The following is a 16,801-nucleotide window of genomic DNA, read 5'->3' as shown; positions in this document are numbered from 1 at the left end:
CCATTCTTACCAAGGCATGTACAATTTTTAGTATTTAAACAAGTCAGAGAAAATCTGAGTGAAGAACTTCTAAATTTCTTAACTTTTAAAAATAACAAATGTCTTAACATTTGTAACTAACCAATCTCTGTATATATTCTTTATAGAATTTAATATTTAAAAAACATTAAAGACTACTAATAAATTGCTGAACTGTACCTGCTCAACATTAGCCCCTCTGTGGTAATCGAGCACCAACCACAGAACTTTATGCAATGATGGAAATGTTCTCTGTCGGCACTGACCAATATAGCAGCAATGAATCACATGGGGCTGAGCACCTGAAATGTGGCCAGTTCAACTGAGAGACTGAATTTTTAATTCTATTTAATATTAATTAAGTTACAATTTAAACTTAAATAGCCACACATGGCTCATGACTATCATATTAAACAGTGTTATGTCCAGACAATCAAAAATTCTTGGCAGTTGTATCGGCTGTTTTAACATCAGATGGTATTAAATGTTTTTTTGTTTGTTAGGTGCTGGTAATTACTAGACTAATAATATAGTTGTGTCTGCCCTCAAGGAGCTAACACTGAAATGGAAGGGTAAATACAAAAAGATATACAAAAAAAACATAACGAAGGCTAACTACAGTGATACCAACTAGGCATAAGATAAAATATCAATAAAAACACCTAGGAGGAAGATTTAACCAGACCTGGGAAGGTAAAATGTGTGGCAGCAAAGGCTAAAGGTAAGTCTTAAAGGATGAGTAGACAGAACCCAAGGCTTAATTACCTCACCTGTGAACCACTCTAATGGCCTCCAAATTGATTCCTATCACCTCCACTCCTTTCAACAACAATCCATCCACCATACCACTGCGTCATTAACATTCCTAAATATGCAGCTCAAATAATGTCACTCTTCTGCAAAATTCTATGCAGAACTATGTCCAGATTCTTTAGATGAAATTTTAAAGACCGTTCTGCCCTCGATCCAAATTATTTCCCAGTCTTCTTTCCTATTATGCCCCTATTCACATCTAATATTTAGCCAAAATGAATTCCCAGAGCAAATAGTTTCATGAACAAACCCCCTTCTTTCCTATTACTTATTCTGTTTCTTCTAAGAAAGTTCTCTAGTGAAGCTCTGCTAACTAACTTTAAATCCTTCAAGGCTCAGCTCAAAAGCTTCATGAAGGCTTTTTATTTTTTTTCTTTTTGGATTTCCTTCAAATAAATGCAAGGTCTCAGGACAAGAAGTCCTAATATTGAATGTATACTATTTTATATTACAGTTACTTGGATTATTCTCTGCAGTACACTAAAATCATCAAATGTAAGATTGATTCTTACATTGACTCTTACTCATCTTTTATTTTATTACCTGGGAAATGATAAACCTGTTGAGTAAATAAAGGCATTTTTTTTTAATCTCTTGACAAATTATGACCTGAGTATTGTGAATCCAAACCCATTGACTTGTTGGCCTATACAACTGAAAGGTTCAAAGGATTTTCAGACTTTTCCTATGTGAAGTAAATCTACTACATAGGAATTGAGTAATGTATTTACATGCACATAGAAACCTAAAAAAAAAAAAAAAAAGGCCTCAGTTCTTTAAAGGAGGCTAACCTAATTTGGGAGGTATTTTGTGCCAAAATTATTATTAGAGATATAAGTGATATCAAAACTCAGAGAAGAAGGGGCATACTTATGTTAAAATGGTTAGGGGAGAATCTACAGGAAAGGTAGGACCTGAGCTGAGCCTTAAGACATATTTAAGAGAGGAGTAGGAAGAAGAGAAAGGGGAGATATTGATTCCTCTTGTGAAGTAATTCTCTTGCCCATACCTTCTCATTCCTTTCCCAAGTAAGCAAAGGTTAGTTTTCTCTACCAACATACCCAAGATTTGCCATTTCTAAAGCTTAGGTATACCCTTCCTTTCCCTAAAACTCTTTGTCCTATTCCAGTGTCTGCACCAAAAGTTTTTTAAATTACTGTATAATATTTAACTACTACACAGTCTTTGAGATGTGTATAGTAAACTCCTTGAGGGCAATGTGTTATGTCTCATACCTCTTTCTTTTCTTAAGGAGCTTAGAGCAAAGCTGAAGTCACTGCAAATCCTTAGTAAATACTAATTGATTTAAGGGGTAAAGGACTGGAGGAATGAAGTGTCTTACACAGGGAGCAGTTAAGAAAGAGCCTAAGTAGACAGCTTACACTGAAAATGAGAAACAAACTAAGAGCTAAGGATGACCACAGATACCCATCTAAAAATGCAGAATTGATTCACTAGGCAGAGTCAGTGCTGGTTTTTTTTTTGAGAATGGGACTATCATGATTAAATCAATGTTTTAAAATTTCTCTATAAAAGTTACTTCTAGAAAAAAAGTCTGAATTTAGTAAAGAAAGCATTCAGGCATCAAGTTAAGAGAAGCTGGTGGTAGGTACTATACATCAGGTGAAAAAGGTGATGGGAACAGAGTAAACACAGACCACTGGACACATTTTGAAGGAAAAACTGAAAGATCTCAATAAATACTTGGTTACAGAGAATTAAAGAAAGGAAATAACAAAAGAAGGCAGTGAAGTATGTGCGACCTGAGTAGGACTGCTCAATTTTGCAATAAAGTCCAAACTAAATTTGTGTAACACTCTCAAAATATTTTAAATGCTTTCTTAAAATCCATGTTAAACAAATACTTTAAATGGTTAATTAACTCTGCAAAGAAACCATACTTACCAAAGCAGGATACCATTCACTCTTCTCAGATGTAGATAGCACACTTACAACTTTTCCTAATAATTCATCATTGAGACGTCGCTTATCTTCATCTTCCTCTTCACTACTTTCTTCTTCTTTTTCATCTTCGTTACTAAAAGTTAGAATAACTTTATCATGATCTTAACATCAACCATTTTTGATACAGTCATTACCCCAGGGTAGTAGCCTCTTCATTCAAGTCGGAATTGAAGAAATGGATACTTCCCTAGCCCCAAAGAGGTAGTCCTGCGCTGTCCATGGTAACTCTGAGTCCACTTCACTAGATCAGTGAGGACCTGGACTTAGACTCTCATGCCAACCACTGGCTGGGACAGAAAAGCTATATCACCAGGAAGTATTCACTGTGCCAAATACAGTTTAAGAGATTGCCCTTCCACTTTTTATGCACGCCAGGTTCCAGATAATATAACTCTAATTCTCCAACAGGTTAGGAAAAGATCTCACCAAACACATTAGGAGGTTTATTTAGATAACCTATCTGTATAACTAAACAATCAGACAAGGCCACAATGAGGAAAAATCTACAAAACAATTGGCCTGTAGTCTTCAAAAATGTCACTGTCATGAAAAGACAAAAAAAAAGGCTGAGGAACTTTTCTAGATTAAAGGAGACTTAAGAACCACATAAACTAAATGCAATGCATGATGTTGGATTGAATCCTGGAATCAGGCGATGGTATAAAGGCTATTATTGGGACAACTGGCAAAATCTGAAATATGTATTATATATTATCAGATAATAGCATTCTATCAATGTTATCTATTCTGAATTTGATAACCATACTTTGATTATATAAGAGAGTGCCCCTGTTCCTACATAAACTATTTAGGGGTAAGAAGTCATGATCCTGCAACTTCCTCTTAAATGGTTCAGCCAGTTAAAATTATTATTAAATAAAAAATAATTATAATATATGTATATAAAGACAGGAAATGATAAAGCAAATGTGTCAAAAAGTTTTAATAATTTAGTGAATCTGGACGATGAGTATATGAAAGTTTATTGTATTATTCTTACGATTTTTAAACTTGAAATGTTTTTGAAATAAAAAGGCTAAAAAAACACATATACGCACATAACATAGCAAAATAATCCTATCAATTAAGGAATTTGGCAAAGTAACTCAAAACAAAAATAGCCTTTTTTAAAAAGGGGTTGAGATCATTATTCCTATTACTTTGTCCAAGAATTAAGAACAAAGTCTACTCAGGGTAAAACGTCTAAAACAAGGATACAAGATGCTGTGGAAAGGCCACCCAAACAAATTTCACCACCGTAGAAAAACCACTTATTTAATGTTGTGATAATTGTAATGTTACTGTACATGAAAACACTCACACAGGCAGAGAGGACCTCCTTCCTCTGTTCGTCTTCTTTGCAATTACTGGAGTTCCAAAATGCTCTGGATTTGTTAATGGAAGCTGGTCAAGAGTCTGGATAAGAAACAGACAAATTAAATCACTTTTTGCTTCTACATTAGTAGCTGTTGTTCAATTTAAAAAGTCCATCCATGTTACCCTACCTCACTCTCAGCAAAATGTCTCTCTCCTTTTAAGCATAGTGAGGTACGTCTCAACGTTCTCTCATCACCATCATCAAACACTGCAACAGGCAGAAGACATCAGAGAATTTATGCACACTTATTGCTATTTACCTGGGGCTTAAGAACCACTGTTAGTTACGCTTCAAAACCTTTTAAAATTTACACACATTTTTCATTCTGTAGATACCAAACAAACACAGGTTAATGGCTGCCCCAAACTGCTTAAGCGTCTCCATTCACTTTTTCAATCTCTATCACTACAGAACGACCTTCTTCAACCATGAGCAACCTAGTCAAAGCACAGATATTAAATTACCTTTAATTTTAGAAGAACGAGCAAAAACCTGGTTTAAAAAAAAGTAGGGGCTTCCCTGGTGCGCAGTGGTTGGGAGTCCGCCTGCCGATGCAGGGGGTCGCGGGTTCATGCCCTGGTCCGGGAAGATCCCACATGCCGCGGAGCGGCTGGGCCCGTGAGCCATGGCCGCTGAGCCTGCGCGTCCGGAGCCTGTGCTCCGCCAACGGGAGAGGCCACAGCGGTAAGAGGCCCGCGTACAGAAGAAAAAAAAAAGATGTATTATGGGTTTTCTCGCAAAAAAAGAAGCATTATGGGTTTTTTCACAACAGTTATCAACGGAGTATCTCTAATGTCCAGAAACTGCCTGACTGCTCGTAATGCTGTTGGTTCATTCTACTGCTTCTACTTATTTGCATGATACCCTAATACAACAGAAGTACTGGCTGCCAAATTCTAAAGTCATAAGATTCAACTTGTTTCTTTTGCTAGAGGAGGACGCAAGAAGTTTAGAAATAAAAGTTTAAACACCAGAAAGAGAATTTTTTTAATTCTAAAAAATAAGTCATAATTGCACAGAAGCTTTCTCAAGTTATTTCTACTACATTTAAAAGAAATACTACTTGGAAACTATGTGTAAATATTTCAAGAAAATGGGGGCAAGGAATTTAACAATTTACCACCAATGCTCTTCATATATCTAGCTATATATATTATTTTGATAATTTTATAGGGTTTTTTTTAACATCTTTATTGGGATATAATTGCTTTACAATGGTGTGTTAGTTTCTGCTTTATAACTAAGTGAATCAGTTATACATATACATATGTTCCCATATCTCTTCCCTCTTGCGTCTCCCTCCCTCCCACCCTCCCTAAGGTTTAATTTTCTAGAAAGGTACTCTGATTTTACCATCTAATATTCACAAAGAAAATTTTCTCAGAAGATACCGGATGCCCAGCATTTTGAAAAAATAAAATACAAGAAGACAGAATCCTTACCTCTGATACTTAAAATGCATATACACATCAACAAATGTTTATATATATTATGGAAAAAGCACATACATAGGAAAGCATACATAAAAGTGATTATTATTTTAAGATTTAATCCTAATTTTTATAATTCTACATGTTTTTCAATTTTTTAATGTTTTTCCAATTTAACAGAATAGATTAATGTTAAAAAAGGAAAATTCTACATTATCTTGATTTAATATCTTAAAATCTTTACCTTGTTACCTATATAATTACAATCCTGAATTTTTTTTAAAGGGCTGCTTTATTAGCAAAAACTTTGCCTTTGAACATAAACTTTTTTCATGGTGGAAACTTAACTTCTTCAATATTTATCCACCTCAGTCAGTTCCTTCTCTTAGACTAAAGACACCTAGTTTAGATTCTCTTACATGCAGGAGACAACGCAGAGAATATTAAAAGCTCCTGGTGCACATATTTAAAGAACCATAATAATTCCACAAAATCATCTGTGTTATACACTGTCAATGATGCAGAAATTAATGACCACCTGCAGACACAATGACAGGATAAAACACAACATCCTCCAACAATTACATCACTAATCTACACTTGATTAACACTGCTTTAAACATTTGTATCACAATCATGATTTATATGGTGTCATCGAGTCTGATAAACCACTGCTCTTTGAAAAATTCAAAATCATGAAATTATCATACCAAACTTAAAATAATTTTCATGTTATTATTAATGTCCATAAGTATGCTAAAGAATAAAACTTAAAAAGTTCCAATTTTCCTTAATGCCTACAATACCAAAGACAGTGACACTGGACACGCACATATACACTATATACACCACATTTAAGTGGTGGAGATTGAGGAAGGAAAATGAGACTATAAGACAAATCACTAATATCAAATTTACGCAACAAAGTCTTTTCCACAAGGTTTTATTATTAATCAATGGCAGCCCCAAATCAAAATGCTCTGATGAGAAATTTCAATAATTTAACATTCTGAGTTCTTGTTTTTTTAAAATATTCACCTTGAAAATATATCAGATTTTTGAAGGAAAAAATTAATCTCACTTCAACACAATTTTACCATGGTTAGAAATAAGGTAAGGACCAAAGTCAATTGTGGTACAAATAATCCTTTTACATTTTTTCACAGGAACCGAACCCCTTCCAACTTCAAGTGAACAAAGAGAAACAGAATTTTCTCTGTTTCTCTTAAAAAATATTTTTAAGAATTTTTTTAATTCATAAAACTATACAAAGGTATGTATTTGAGTGCTTTATACAAGTTTGTTGAGCCATATAACTTCTCAAGATTTTCTGAAAGACAAACAGAAAACTTGACAACATAGTGGACCTATTTAATCATGACATCCCCGATTATCAAAATCATTAAGAAGTTCCATCTAGGGCTTCCCTGGTGGCGCAGTGGTTAAGAATCCGCCTGCCAATGCAGGGGACACTGAATTGAGCCCTGGGCTGGGAAGATCCCGCATGCCGCGTAGCAACTAAGCCCACACGCCACAACTACTGAGCCTGTGCTCTAGAGCCCACAAGCCACAACTACTGAAACCCGCGCGCCTAGAGCCCGTGCTCCGCAACAAGAGAAGCCAGCACAATGAGAAGCCTGCACACTGCAAGGAAGACCCAAAGCAGCCAAAAATGAATAAATAAAATTTATTTAAAAAAAGTTTCCTCGGGCTTCCCTGGTGGCGCAGTGCTTGAGAGTCCGCCTGCCGATGCAGGGGACATGGGTTCGTGCCCCGGTTCGGAAAGATCCCACATGCCACGGAGCGGCTAGGCCCGTGAGCCATGGCCGCTGAGCCTGCACATCCCGAGCCTGTGCTCCGCAATGGGAGAGGCCACAACAGTGAGAGGCTCGCATAACGCAAGAAAAAAAAAAGGTTCCTCTAGGGAATTCCCTGGCAGTCCAGTGGTTAGGACTCTGCACTCTAACTGCCAAGAGCCTAGGTTCAATCCCAGGTCAGGGAACTAAGATCTCACACGCCACGCGGTGCAGCCAAAAACAAAAAGTTTCCTCTATAACTTCCATGTTAGAAATATCATCTTAAAGAACACATAATTTGAAGGCATTGAACACTGACTCTAGCATTTTGATAAGAGTGAAATAATTAACTGGTGTGTGTATAGTATATTAAGCTTATTTTTGGTTCAAGGTGTATACTACAGCACGCCAAGAGAAAAAAAGTCAGAGTATAAGGATTTAGTAATTATAAGATATGAAATGTCTTATACTTGCCAAAAATGGCATTTGAATACATCATTCACTGAGTGCAAGAGAGCAGATACTACAAAAGTTGTATCTCTATTAGTATATTACATATAAATTCTAAAACCTAATTTGAGGACAATGACAAAGCTAAGACTCTCTCTGTAACATTAATCGTACTAGACAAAATAATGCTAATGGAAACAAAGCCTGACCCTAAACTGTTAGAATTCAAAGAAACAAAAGTAAAAGGGATCTAATCTAACTACTAAATACAAAAGATTTACCTGTTATCATAGCACTGTTAGATGCTGGAGAATAGTAAGATAATAACAACAGTAAATTAACTTTATCTATCCAAAGATATAATTGGCTATTACTTATTAAGCTTCTACTATGCCCTAATCCTCACAGCAGCCTCTACAGGGTCGGAATCACTATCTTCCTTTTATAGATAAAGAAATTGAGAATTAGAAGGTTCATCTATGAGCTACAATTTAGTTAAGGGGGGATCAAAATGAATTAACAAGCAGGTAAGAAACAGGGGCATAAAATGAACACTGGGAAGAGAGTTTAAGAATTCTGACTTGATAAACAACAAGGTCCTACTGTATAGAACAGGGAACTATATTCAATATCCTGTGATAAACCATAATAGAAAAGAATATGAAAAAGAATGTATACATATGTGTAACTGAATCACTTTGCTATACAGCAGAAATTAACACAACACTGTAAATCAACTATATTTCAATAATAAAAATTAATTTTTTTAAAACCCTCAAACTTTATCTTGTTAATAAACAAAAAATAGACAAAAAAAAAGAATTCTGACTTGGTGAAAATAAGTATTATTGTTATATCTGCTTATACCGGTAACAATTAACAAAACATTTCACGTGATACAGTAAAAACTTTAAAATTAAAAATATATGCATACCCTAGGTAAAACCAATAGTTCTGTTGCTCATAAAATCATCTGTGATAACTATAGAAGCCCCTCAGCAGCTAAGATCAAAAACTTCAGGAATCTGGTAATTTAAGAAGTTAACATTCAAATGTATAATTATGTTAACAAAATATCATGAGAATGTTAAGTCTTACAGAAGGCTATTTAAACAATGGGTTAAAGCCTATCACAGGACTAAATAGATTTGTTACTTAGTATTTTTTTTCTTAATGAATGATTTTCTAGTCAAAGAAATAACCATTTGGCTTTGAAAACATTTTGTGGTTGATTCTGGTTATAACAACATTTGTCATAAGCAGTTCTAATCAAATCAAAAGCCTTATAAGCCTACAGCACATTGTACAAAAGTCAGTCCATTAATGTAACCCTCCTCTACTCCTTTAACTTAGAATTTCCATGAGATCTGATCAAACTGATGTGCAAAATAATAAGAAGGTATGAAAAAAATCCAGAAACTTAAAAAGCATTTGTCACAATATATCAATGATCGAAAATATTTTAGTGTTAAACTTGATATATGATGTATGTGTTTACGTACATTTATATATAAATTATTTAAATTAAAAGCAACTTTCTCCTTTACATTTTTCTTATTTTTCAAATACCGTGTTGTTTTTATATTCTAACAAAGCAAAAGAAGAACAGTTTTAGAATGTCTTACTGACAGTTATATTTGTCAGGAATTAAAGGCAACATTCAAGTGGAGATATGAATTCTAATCCCAATTTTGGTATCTTCTGAATGGCTGGACAGATAACAATACACTTCCATACATTACAGATTCCTTATCTTTAATGCAAGGAAAAGAACTGCCAAATGAATAAACTACTAGGAAGCATTGTTTTATGATAGGAAGGGGAAATATTTCAAAGTCTCAAAAAACATAAAAATCCATGAACTGGTGCTATTTGTTGTTCAACACTAGAGGGCAAGGTATTATTAGATTTTTTTTAATTGAGTTATATTAGATCCGTAATCTTTTTCAAAATTGGTCATTCAGCTATAATATGAAAAATTAATACCTATATTATATAAGGAGTTAATAACAGTTTCTCAGATAACTTTTGATCACTGATAATTGTAACTCCTATTTAATCCAAATCAGCAGTATGGTATCCCCTTTTGTTTCATTTTTAAGAGCCTGACATAATTTCAAGTTCTTTTAAAATCAAAAAACATCAAGACCATTAACAATACTTTGAATACTTTCTGATTCTACCTATATAACACTTTGCTAGGAATTAGAAATCAAGAAAAAATCCAGAAAAGAGCAATTAAGTAGTCACTCAATTAAAGAAAATTATAGAAAGTTCGTGACCTGTGAGAGATCACACATTTTATTTTGCCATCTTTTAATAAGGATCATTCTTTATGTGGCCTACATCCTTCAATACCTAAACATTCTTTATAGCAGAGTGCTATAAAGAGAATAAGAGAATATACTTAATTCTCTTAATACTTACGAGAATAGTGCCTCTTAACATCTTAAAACTTTTTGGTCACTGTCTCTCATTACACAGATGCAAAAATTTTAAGTATTTTGGATTCTTCTCCCCTAATTGGTCTGTTTCTACAAATGTGGTCTGTTTTTCTAAGTGTGTACTAACTGCATTAGATTCAGCCAATGTGCTTATAAAAAAGATTCTTGGGTTGCCATCCCAGACCCACTAAATTAGAGAGATTTGGGGTCCTCAAATCCTTTTTTTTTTCAAATGAGCATCAAGTGATTCTTATGTACACTAATGCTTAATATATGAACCATATGCAATTAAGATTCTAAGCTCTTTGAGAACAAGAATTATACAATTTCTTCTGTTATTGTCTATCAAAGAAAATCACCACAGAGAATGCTCAGTAGCAACTAGTTTTCATCAATACTAAAGTGCCATTCAGGTAAAGGACAGAGATTGCTATTCATAAATGGAGGATTATTCTGGGGTGCAGAAAATCCAAAATGTGAAAACCTGAAAAGTATTGCTGCTGCAGAAGTGTAAGCATTACATCAGTAAAACTTCACAAGTATTGTGAATGTAACCTTGATATTGGGCACCAAACAGGATGCATGTTAGTATTCAAACATGCATCATATTATTTCCCATGATTCTGCACACTGTAATTTTTACCACTGCTTTGTTTAATATAGCAAAATTGTATACACTTAAAATCTAACAGTTAATTTTAAGCTTAGTTTTTAAATCTCTAACAACTATCAACAGTCACAATTAAGCCTCCTAAAAATATATAGTTCAGGGCTTCCCTGGTGGCACAGTGGTTGAGAGTCCACCTGCCGATGCAGGGGACACGGGTTCGTGCCCCGGTCTGGGAAGATCCCACATGCCGCGGAGTGGCTGGACCCGTGAGCCATGGCCGCTGAGCCTGCACGTCCGGAGTCTGTGCTCCGCAACGGGAGAGACCACAACAGTTGAGAGGCCCGCGTACCACAAAAAAAAAAAAAAAAAAAAAAAAAATATATATATATATATGTATGGTTCAGAATAATAGCACTATTGTGAACCAACACCAACTTGTAGGAGGTCTAAGAATAAAAACGGTTAGAAAATATTAGGTACATACAGCACATTGCTACTACTAATAGAAGCCACAGAGTAAGACACAGGAAGTACAATTTCCAACCAAAGCGTGTTCTTCACAGCTTTGAGCATCAACTACAGATGAATGATGTTTACTCAAAGCAACAAATCAAGTAAACTAAAAATAAACCTAAAGGGTCATTTCTTTATCTTCTGCAAGGAAACCACAACACTATAATTATATCTTTTATATCAAGACATAAATGTAAAAACCAATTAATGCTATAGATGTTCAGTGTAAAGCCAACGATTGGATGTTATCCACAGGACTGTGTAGTCTGAAAGTAATGAGAGGAGACTTGGAAATCTTAATTATTGCTATTCTCATCAACATAATGACAGCAACAATATAGGTACTACATTTAGGTTTTCATTTACATGCACTGTGACACTTGTTGCTACTCACTACAGTAAAGTTTTTTAAAGCCAGTATAAGCTTATGCATGAAATGTTAAGAATGAATTCACATTAGCAGCATATATATCTTTCGTGAAAGGTGTTACTAAGAGAGTCCTGACTGCATTGAAAATCAAAAATTAAGCTATGATCACCTAGGCTTGAATCTACTCTGGCCCAAATTTTTTTAGTCTGTAAATTCTGTGGTAATATCTATAGCACCCTTATATAAAATAGGCAGCAATACAATAAAAGACTGCAACTATGCAATTTTAATTGTAATTCCAGAAAAAGTTTAAAAGTCTGATAACTTACAATACTAAGTTGTATTGACTTTTCTAACAGAAGAAAAATAACCATATAATTTAACTTTCTTGAAGGGAAATATCAAGATAACCTAAAAAAGAAGTACATTCTTGGATGAAATAGCCATAAGTGGCCAAGTTACTATAAAGAGATAATTGGGTTTTTTTTTTTTTCACCATCAGGGTGTCATTAAAATTTCAGCTGTCTATATCAAGTAAATTGACAGGAAAGAATACATATTTCTCTGCCAAGGTAATGATTCAATGAATTTACAAAACAGAGAGATAGATATGAAACCCGCAAATTAAATCCTCTATATTAAATTACCTAACTACCTACCCACAGTATACCAACTAGCATCTGTCAACTTGCTGATAACAGCTTCCTGAAAGGATCCATCAGATGTCCTTGTTTCAACAATGGCTCCAACCTAAAACAAAAAATCGAAATTTCATCACCAAATTTAAACAAACAAACCAAATCACTTGTACCAACTATATGACCTGGGTTAAAAAAATATATCTATTTATGGTAATTATACCTTACATTGGCTTAGATCTTTATCATTTATAGTGTTCATACATTTACCATGCAATTCAAGTCTCAAAATGCTTAGGCTTAAGTAAGATAGCTATTATTACCCCTATTTTACGTGTTGGAAATTGTGGTTTAGGAAGAGAGAATAATTTGCAAAGAGTCCAGGATGAGAACCCAGTCTTTTAAGTCTCATTTCAGAGCTTTTTTTACTACATGATACTGCCTTCAAGAAAATTGTGGAATGTAAGAACCAAAACACCATAGGACAGCAAAAACAGCTTCAATTTTCTTTCATGTAAATATTGAATATTGGATTCAGCATTTGTATTTAAGGGACCTTTTAGATAAAGGTTCACCTGGAGAGAGAGGGATGGACCAGTTGACCTTCTTTCAGCTTCCAGACCTTTGTATATCAGATATTAACCGAAGTGGTACTCTGACATAATGAAGATTTATAACATAAACAAATGGCCAGAAATGGATGGAAAACATAATGTAGGTATTCATTAAATTGAACTATTAAGTCAACATAGTTTACTTGGTAAGTTAGAAAAACAGAAGATTCAGACTTATGATACTGGTATATTACACTTATCAAGCTAAACATCTGTGGCAACAATATGAAAAACAAAATGTAGTATTCAGTCCAAGAATTCAAAACAAAAGGTAGCTGAAACTCATGTTCACATATATTAAATTATCCTTCTGTAAGATGTTTAACATTCTTTAACTAAGGATACAGCCATTGTAATATTGTAATTTATACTAACTCTACAACACCTTATTTGTAACTTTGTTTTCTGATTAACATTTTTTAACATTTTAAAAGTGTATCTACAAATATAAAATCCAATAAATCACTGTATGAATTTATGATTCATCATTTCAGATTGTAAACTGTACAAAATACGTACTCTTAAAGGACCCTTTACTTGGTCATCTTGCACCAATTGTGTAGTATTATCCTGTTTCAGGAGTACCTAAAAAACATTTTTGCACAATAGTTTGCATGTTACTTTTAAAACAGTACATTTATGGTAATACTGTAACAAGAATGTCTTTATACTTTCTTAGCATCCTGTGGTTACCTCTGGTATAATACTTATTCCATTGTATTTACGTTTATTGTCTCTCTCATTAACTGTGAGCTCCTTGAGGGCTCGAGTCCTCCTTCTCACCATATCTCCAGCAGTTAGCAAGTGTCAATACATATTACAGGCACTTAATAAATGTTTGCTGAATTGACTATAGAAGGTTTATAATCTGTAGTGATTATTGTAAAACCTTAAAATTGCCTTCATTGCTTTTTATCAACTAGTCATAAAGGTTCTGTCGCCAAGTATATTTAAAAAAAAAACAGCGTCAAACTTTATTGCCTACATGCAAGGTAAACAAATTAAAACCAGAAGTCTTCTGGTGCTTTATAAAGTAAACCTAAATAATAATCTGATATGCAATTCAGTCACAAATAAGTGCTCCCTTCTACTACAGATCCTCCCACATATATAAGGTAACCTGCTCTATTAAGAGAGAGGGAGAATGCGAGAGGGAGACGGAAAGGAAGCATCTACCCAAATAAGGGGAAACTTCAAATTCTAGGTAATTTATGTATAAGACCTCCCCAGACAATCACTGTATTGATTTTAAATTAAATAAATTAATCTACAAAGAGCCACAATAGTAACAAAAAGTTAAAATTCTCAAAGAATTCCAAGTAAATATTTAGTAAGGAAATCCTGTATAGCTGACATAGTAAAAAGGCTATATGAAACAAGGAAGAAATGAATGTCAAATGATATCCTAAGAATACTCGAAGAAAAGTTTCACCAGCAGATGGAAATTTAAACAGAAAGTTTATAATAATCATAGATAAATCTATTTGTCTACCACACAAATCACACTCCTCTAGTTTAATGGTTCTCAAACTTCAACATGCATCAGAAACACTTGAAGGGCTTGTTATAACACAATCATAGGACCCCATCCTCAGCGTTTCTGACTCAGTTTGTCTGGGGTGGGAGCCTGAGAATTTGCATTTTAAACCAGTTCTCAGGTGAGACTGATGCTGCTGGTCCTGGGTCCACTGTTCACTTATTCATTCAACACATTCTGAGCGCCCCGTTTATAAGGCACTGCTCTAGGTATTGCGAACAGAACAGGGCAAACATTTCCTCCTTCCAGGGTGCTTAATTTTTGTAGGAAAGGATCACATATGTAAGTGAAAAACAAATTGCAAAACTGAAAGTACAGAATGATCCAATGATAATAATAACATCAACACTGTTACTGAAAGGCACAGCACAAAATTTGGTAGGACACATAAAGGTTCTTTGGAGTAATATCACAGAGGACCTCCATGAACTTTATTATACAGTTCCACAATGTTAAAAAGTTTATAATAAGCATGGATTACCTTTGTAGTCTAAGTAACTAAGATTATTAAAAGCATTTATATAGAAAAATTACTAGGAGTAAACACAAAATGATAATAGTAGGATTTCTGAGGTCAACTATGGCTTTTAATCCTTCAGTACTTTTCTGTACTTCCAAATATTGTACAGCAATCAATAACTTTTTTTCCGGTCACAAAAGCATCTTAAAATTATCTTAAGATAAAATTCTTATGTCATTTTTATCACTGTCTTGAAATGATAATTCCCACTGTTTTGTTTTTAGTAATCCATTGTTTTTTCTAATCACTTGAAATTATCGCTACCTGAATAATATGAAAGGAGAGAAAATAGATTATAGCCTAAGTAAGCATGCTACCACAAAGAGGAAAGATCCAAATGATGGGAAGTATCATGAGTGTGGTATTTCATGGAAGCACTTGGAATAATTTCTCATCTTGAGTTCTTTATTTCCCAATTCTTAATGTGCTTTTCCTATAGTTTTGTATATAACAGTGCTTTCACATAGTAATGATTCACGAAGTGAAGTAATAGTTCAGTAAATAAAATGTTGATTTGTAGTTTCCGAATTCCATCCCTAATTCTCTTCAATCGAGTTAATAAAGCTGTTCCATTAAAAAAAAAATTACCTTAACTTTTACCAGCCTTTTCACAGTCTTAATTTTTGCCTCACAGAAGGCACCTCGGTACTTGGCACTGACATCAGTTCCCACTGTCAGGTAGGCAGGCTCATCCGCCGCCTGATGAAAGGAACATACAATATGAATGTCACTACTATTTTCCCCTACTCCAACCCCAAGTCTCATCAAAAGGTTCTGTATTTCAAGTAATAAGAATATTAACATTATTTGCTTATTAATATCATTGATAATTTGAAAAATATCCTTAAAGCAAACACTTTATTAGCAATCCTTTACTTTATAATCTATATCGTGAAAACATAAAACAATTTAAATTGTAACTAGAAAGTATCAGTAGGAAATATGTTTTTTCATTCAGATACAAAATGATTCAACAATTTTATAATATATTTAAGAAATGAAAAAATTTAAAAATCCAGAAAAGGTATATTTATTTTAAGTGTCTCATAAAACTTTAAGTTAGTCAGTTATGGCCTCCTGAAATTTTGTTTTCAAATTAAAAGAAATATTGCTATTAAAATTAACACTAACAAATACATAATTAAATGTGTTTTGTTTTGTTTTGTTTTGCGGTACGCAGGCCTCTCACTGTTCTGGCCTCTCCCGTTGCGGAGCACAGGCTCTGGACACGCAGGCCCAGCGGCCATGGCTCACGGGCCCAGCCGCTCCACGGCATGTGGGATCTTCTCCTGGACCGGGGCAGGAACCCGTGTCCCCTGCATTGGCAGGCGGACTCTCAACCACTGCGCCACCAGGGAAGCCCAAATGTTTATTAATATAGCTACATAAAGTCAACTGTTTTTGGATACATAATAACTGTACAGATAATAAATGAAGCCAACCCTTTTGATAAGAAGAGCATTATTTAGAAAAATCATTGGCTAAAAGCTGCATTTTAAAGCTTTAAATCTAAATTAACTGATGAATGCAGAGATGTGAACTGAGGGTAGCTGTACCTAGTTTATCAACAGTAATCTTCTTGGTATATTTAAAAAAAAAGTTTCACAAAGTAATATCTACTTTTAGCAAATGGCCGTGATCAGCATGATACATGGAAAGATATGAGAAATTTCACTCCACCATTCATTTTAATCTTGACAGTAAC

General features: G+C 34.2%; 1 protein-coding gene across 4 annotated transcripts in view; it reads right to left on the bottom strand.

Moving 5' to 3' along the window:
• ARID4A (AT-rich interaction domain 4A) overlaps positions 1-16,801 on the bottom strand; it is a 59,581-nt gene that overhangs the window by 39,538 nt on the left and 3,242 nt on the right. For 3 of the 4 annotated variants that reach the window (XM_022570471.3, XM_089907758.1, XM_022570469.3), the window contains 6 exons: positions 15,685-15,795; positions 13,559-13,624; positions 12,447-12,537; positions 4,302-4,381; positions 4,118-4,212; positions 2,737-2,869 (listed from right to left, as the gene is read on the bottom strand). In XM_022570471.3, coding sequence (XP_022426179.1) covers positions 2,737-2,869; positions 4,118-4,212; positions 4,302-4,381; positions 12,447-12,537; positions 13,559-13,624; positions 15,685-15,795 — 576 coding nt within the window. The other variant, XM_089907760.1, reaches the window with a different exon arrangement.

This window comes from Delphinapterus leucas, chromosome 2, assembly GCF_059928025.1.
Source record: "Delphinapterus leucas isolate spDelLeu-1000000601 "Yukka" chromosome 2, BTC_Dleu_Yukka2, whole genome shotgun sequence".
Lineage (NCBI taxonomy): Eukaryota > Metazoa > Chordata > Mammalia > Artiodactyla > Monodontidae > Delphinapterus > Delphinapterus leucas.
The sequence above is the reverse complement of the archived record's forward strand: the minus strand, read 5'-3'. Positions and strand labels throughout refer to the sequence as shown.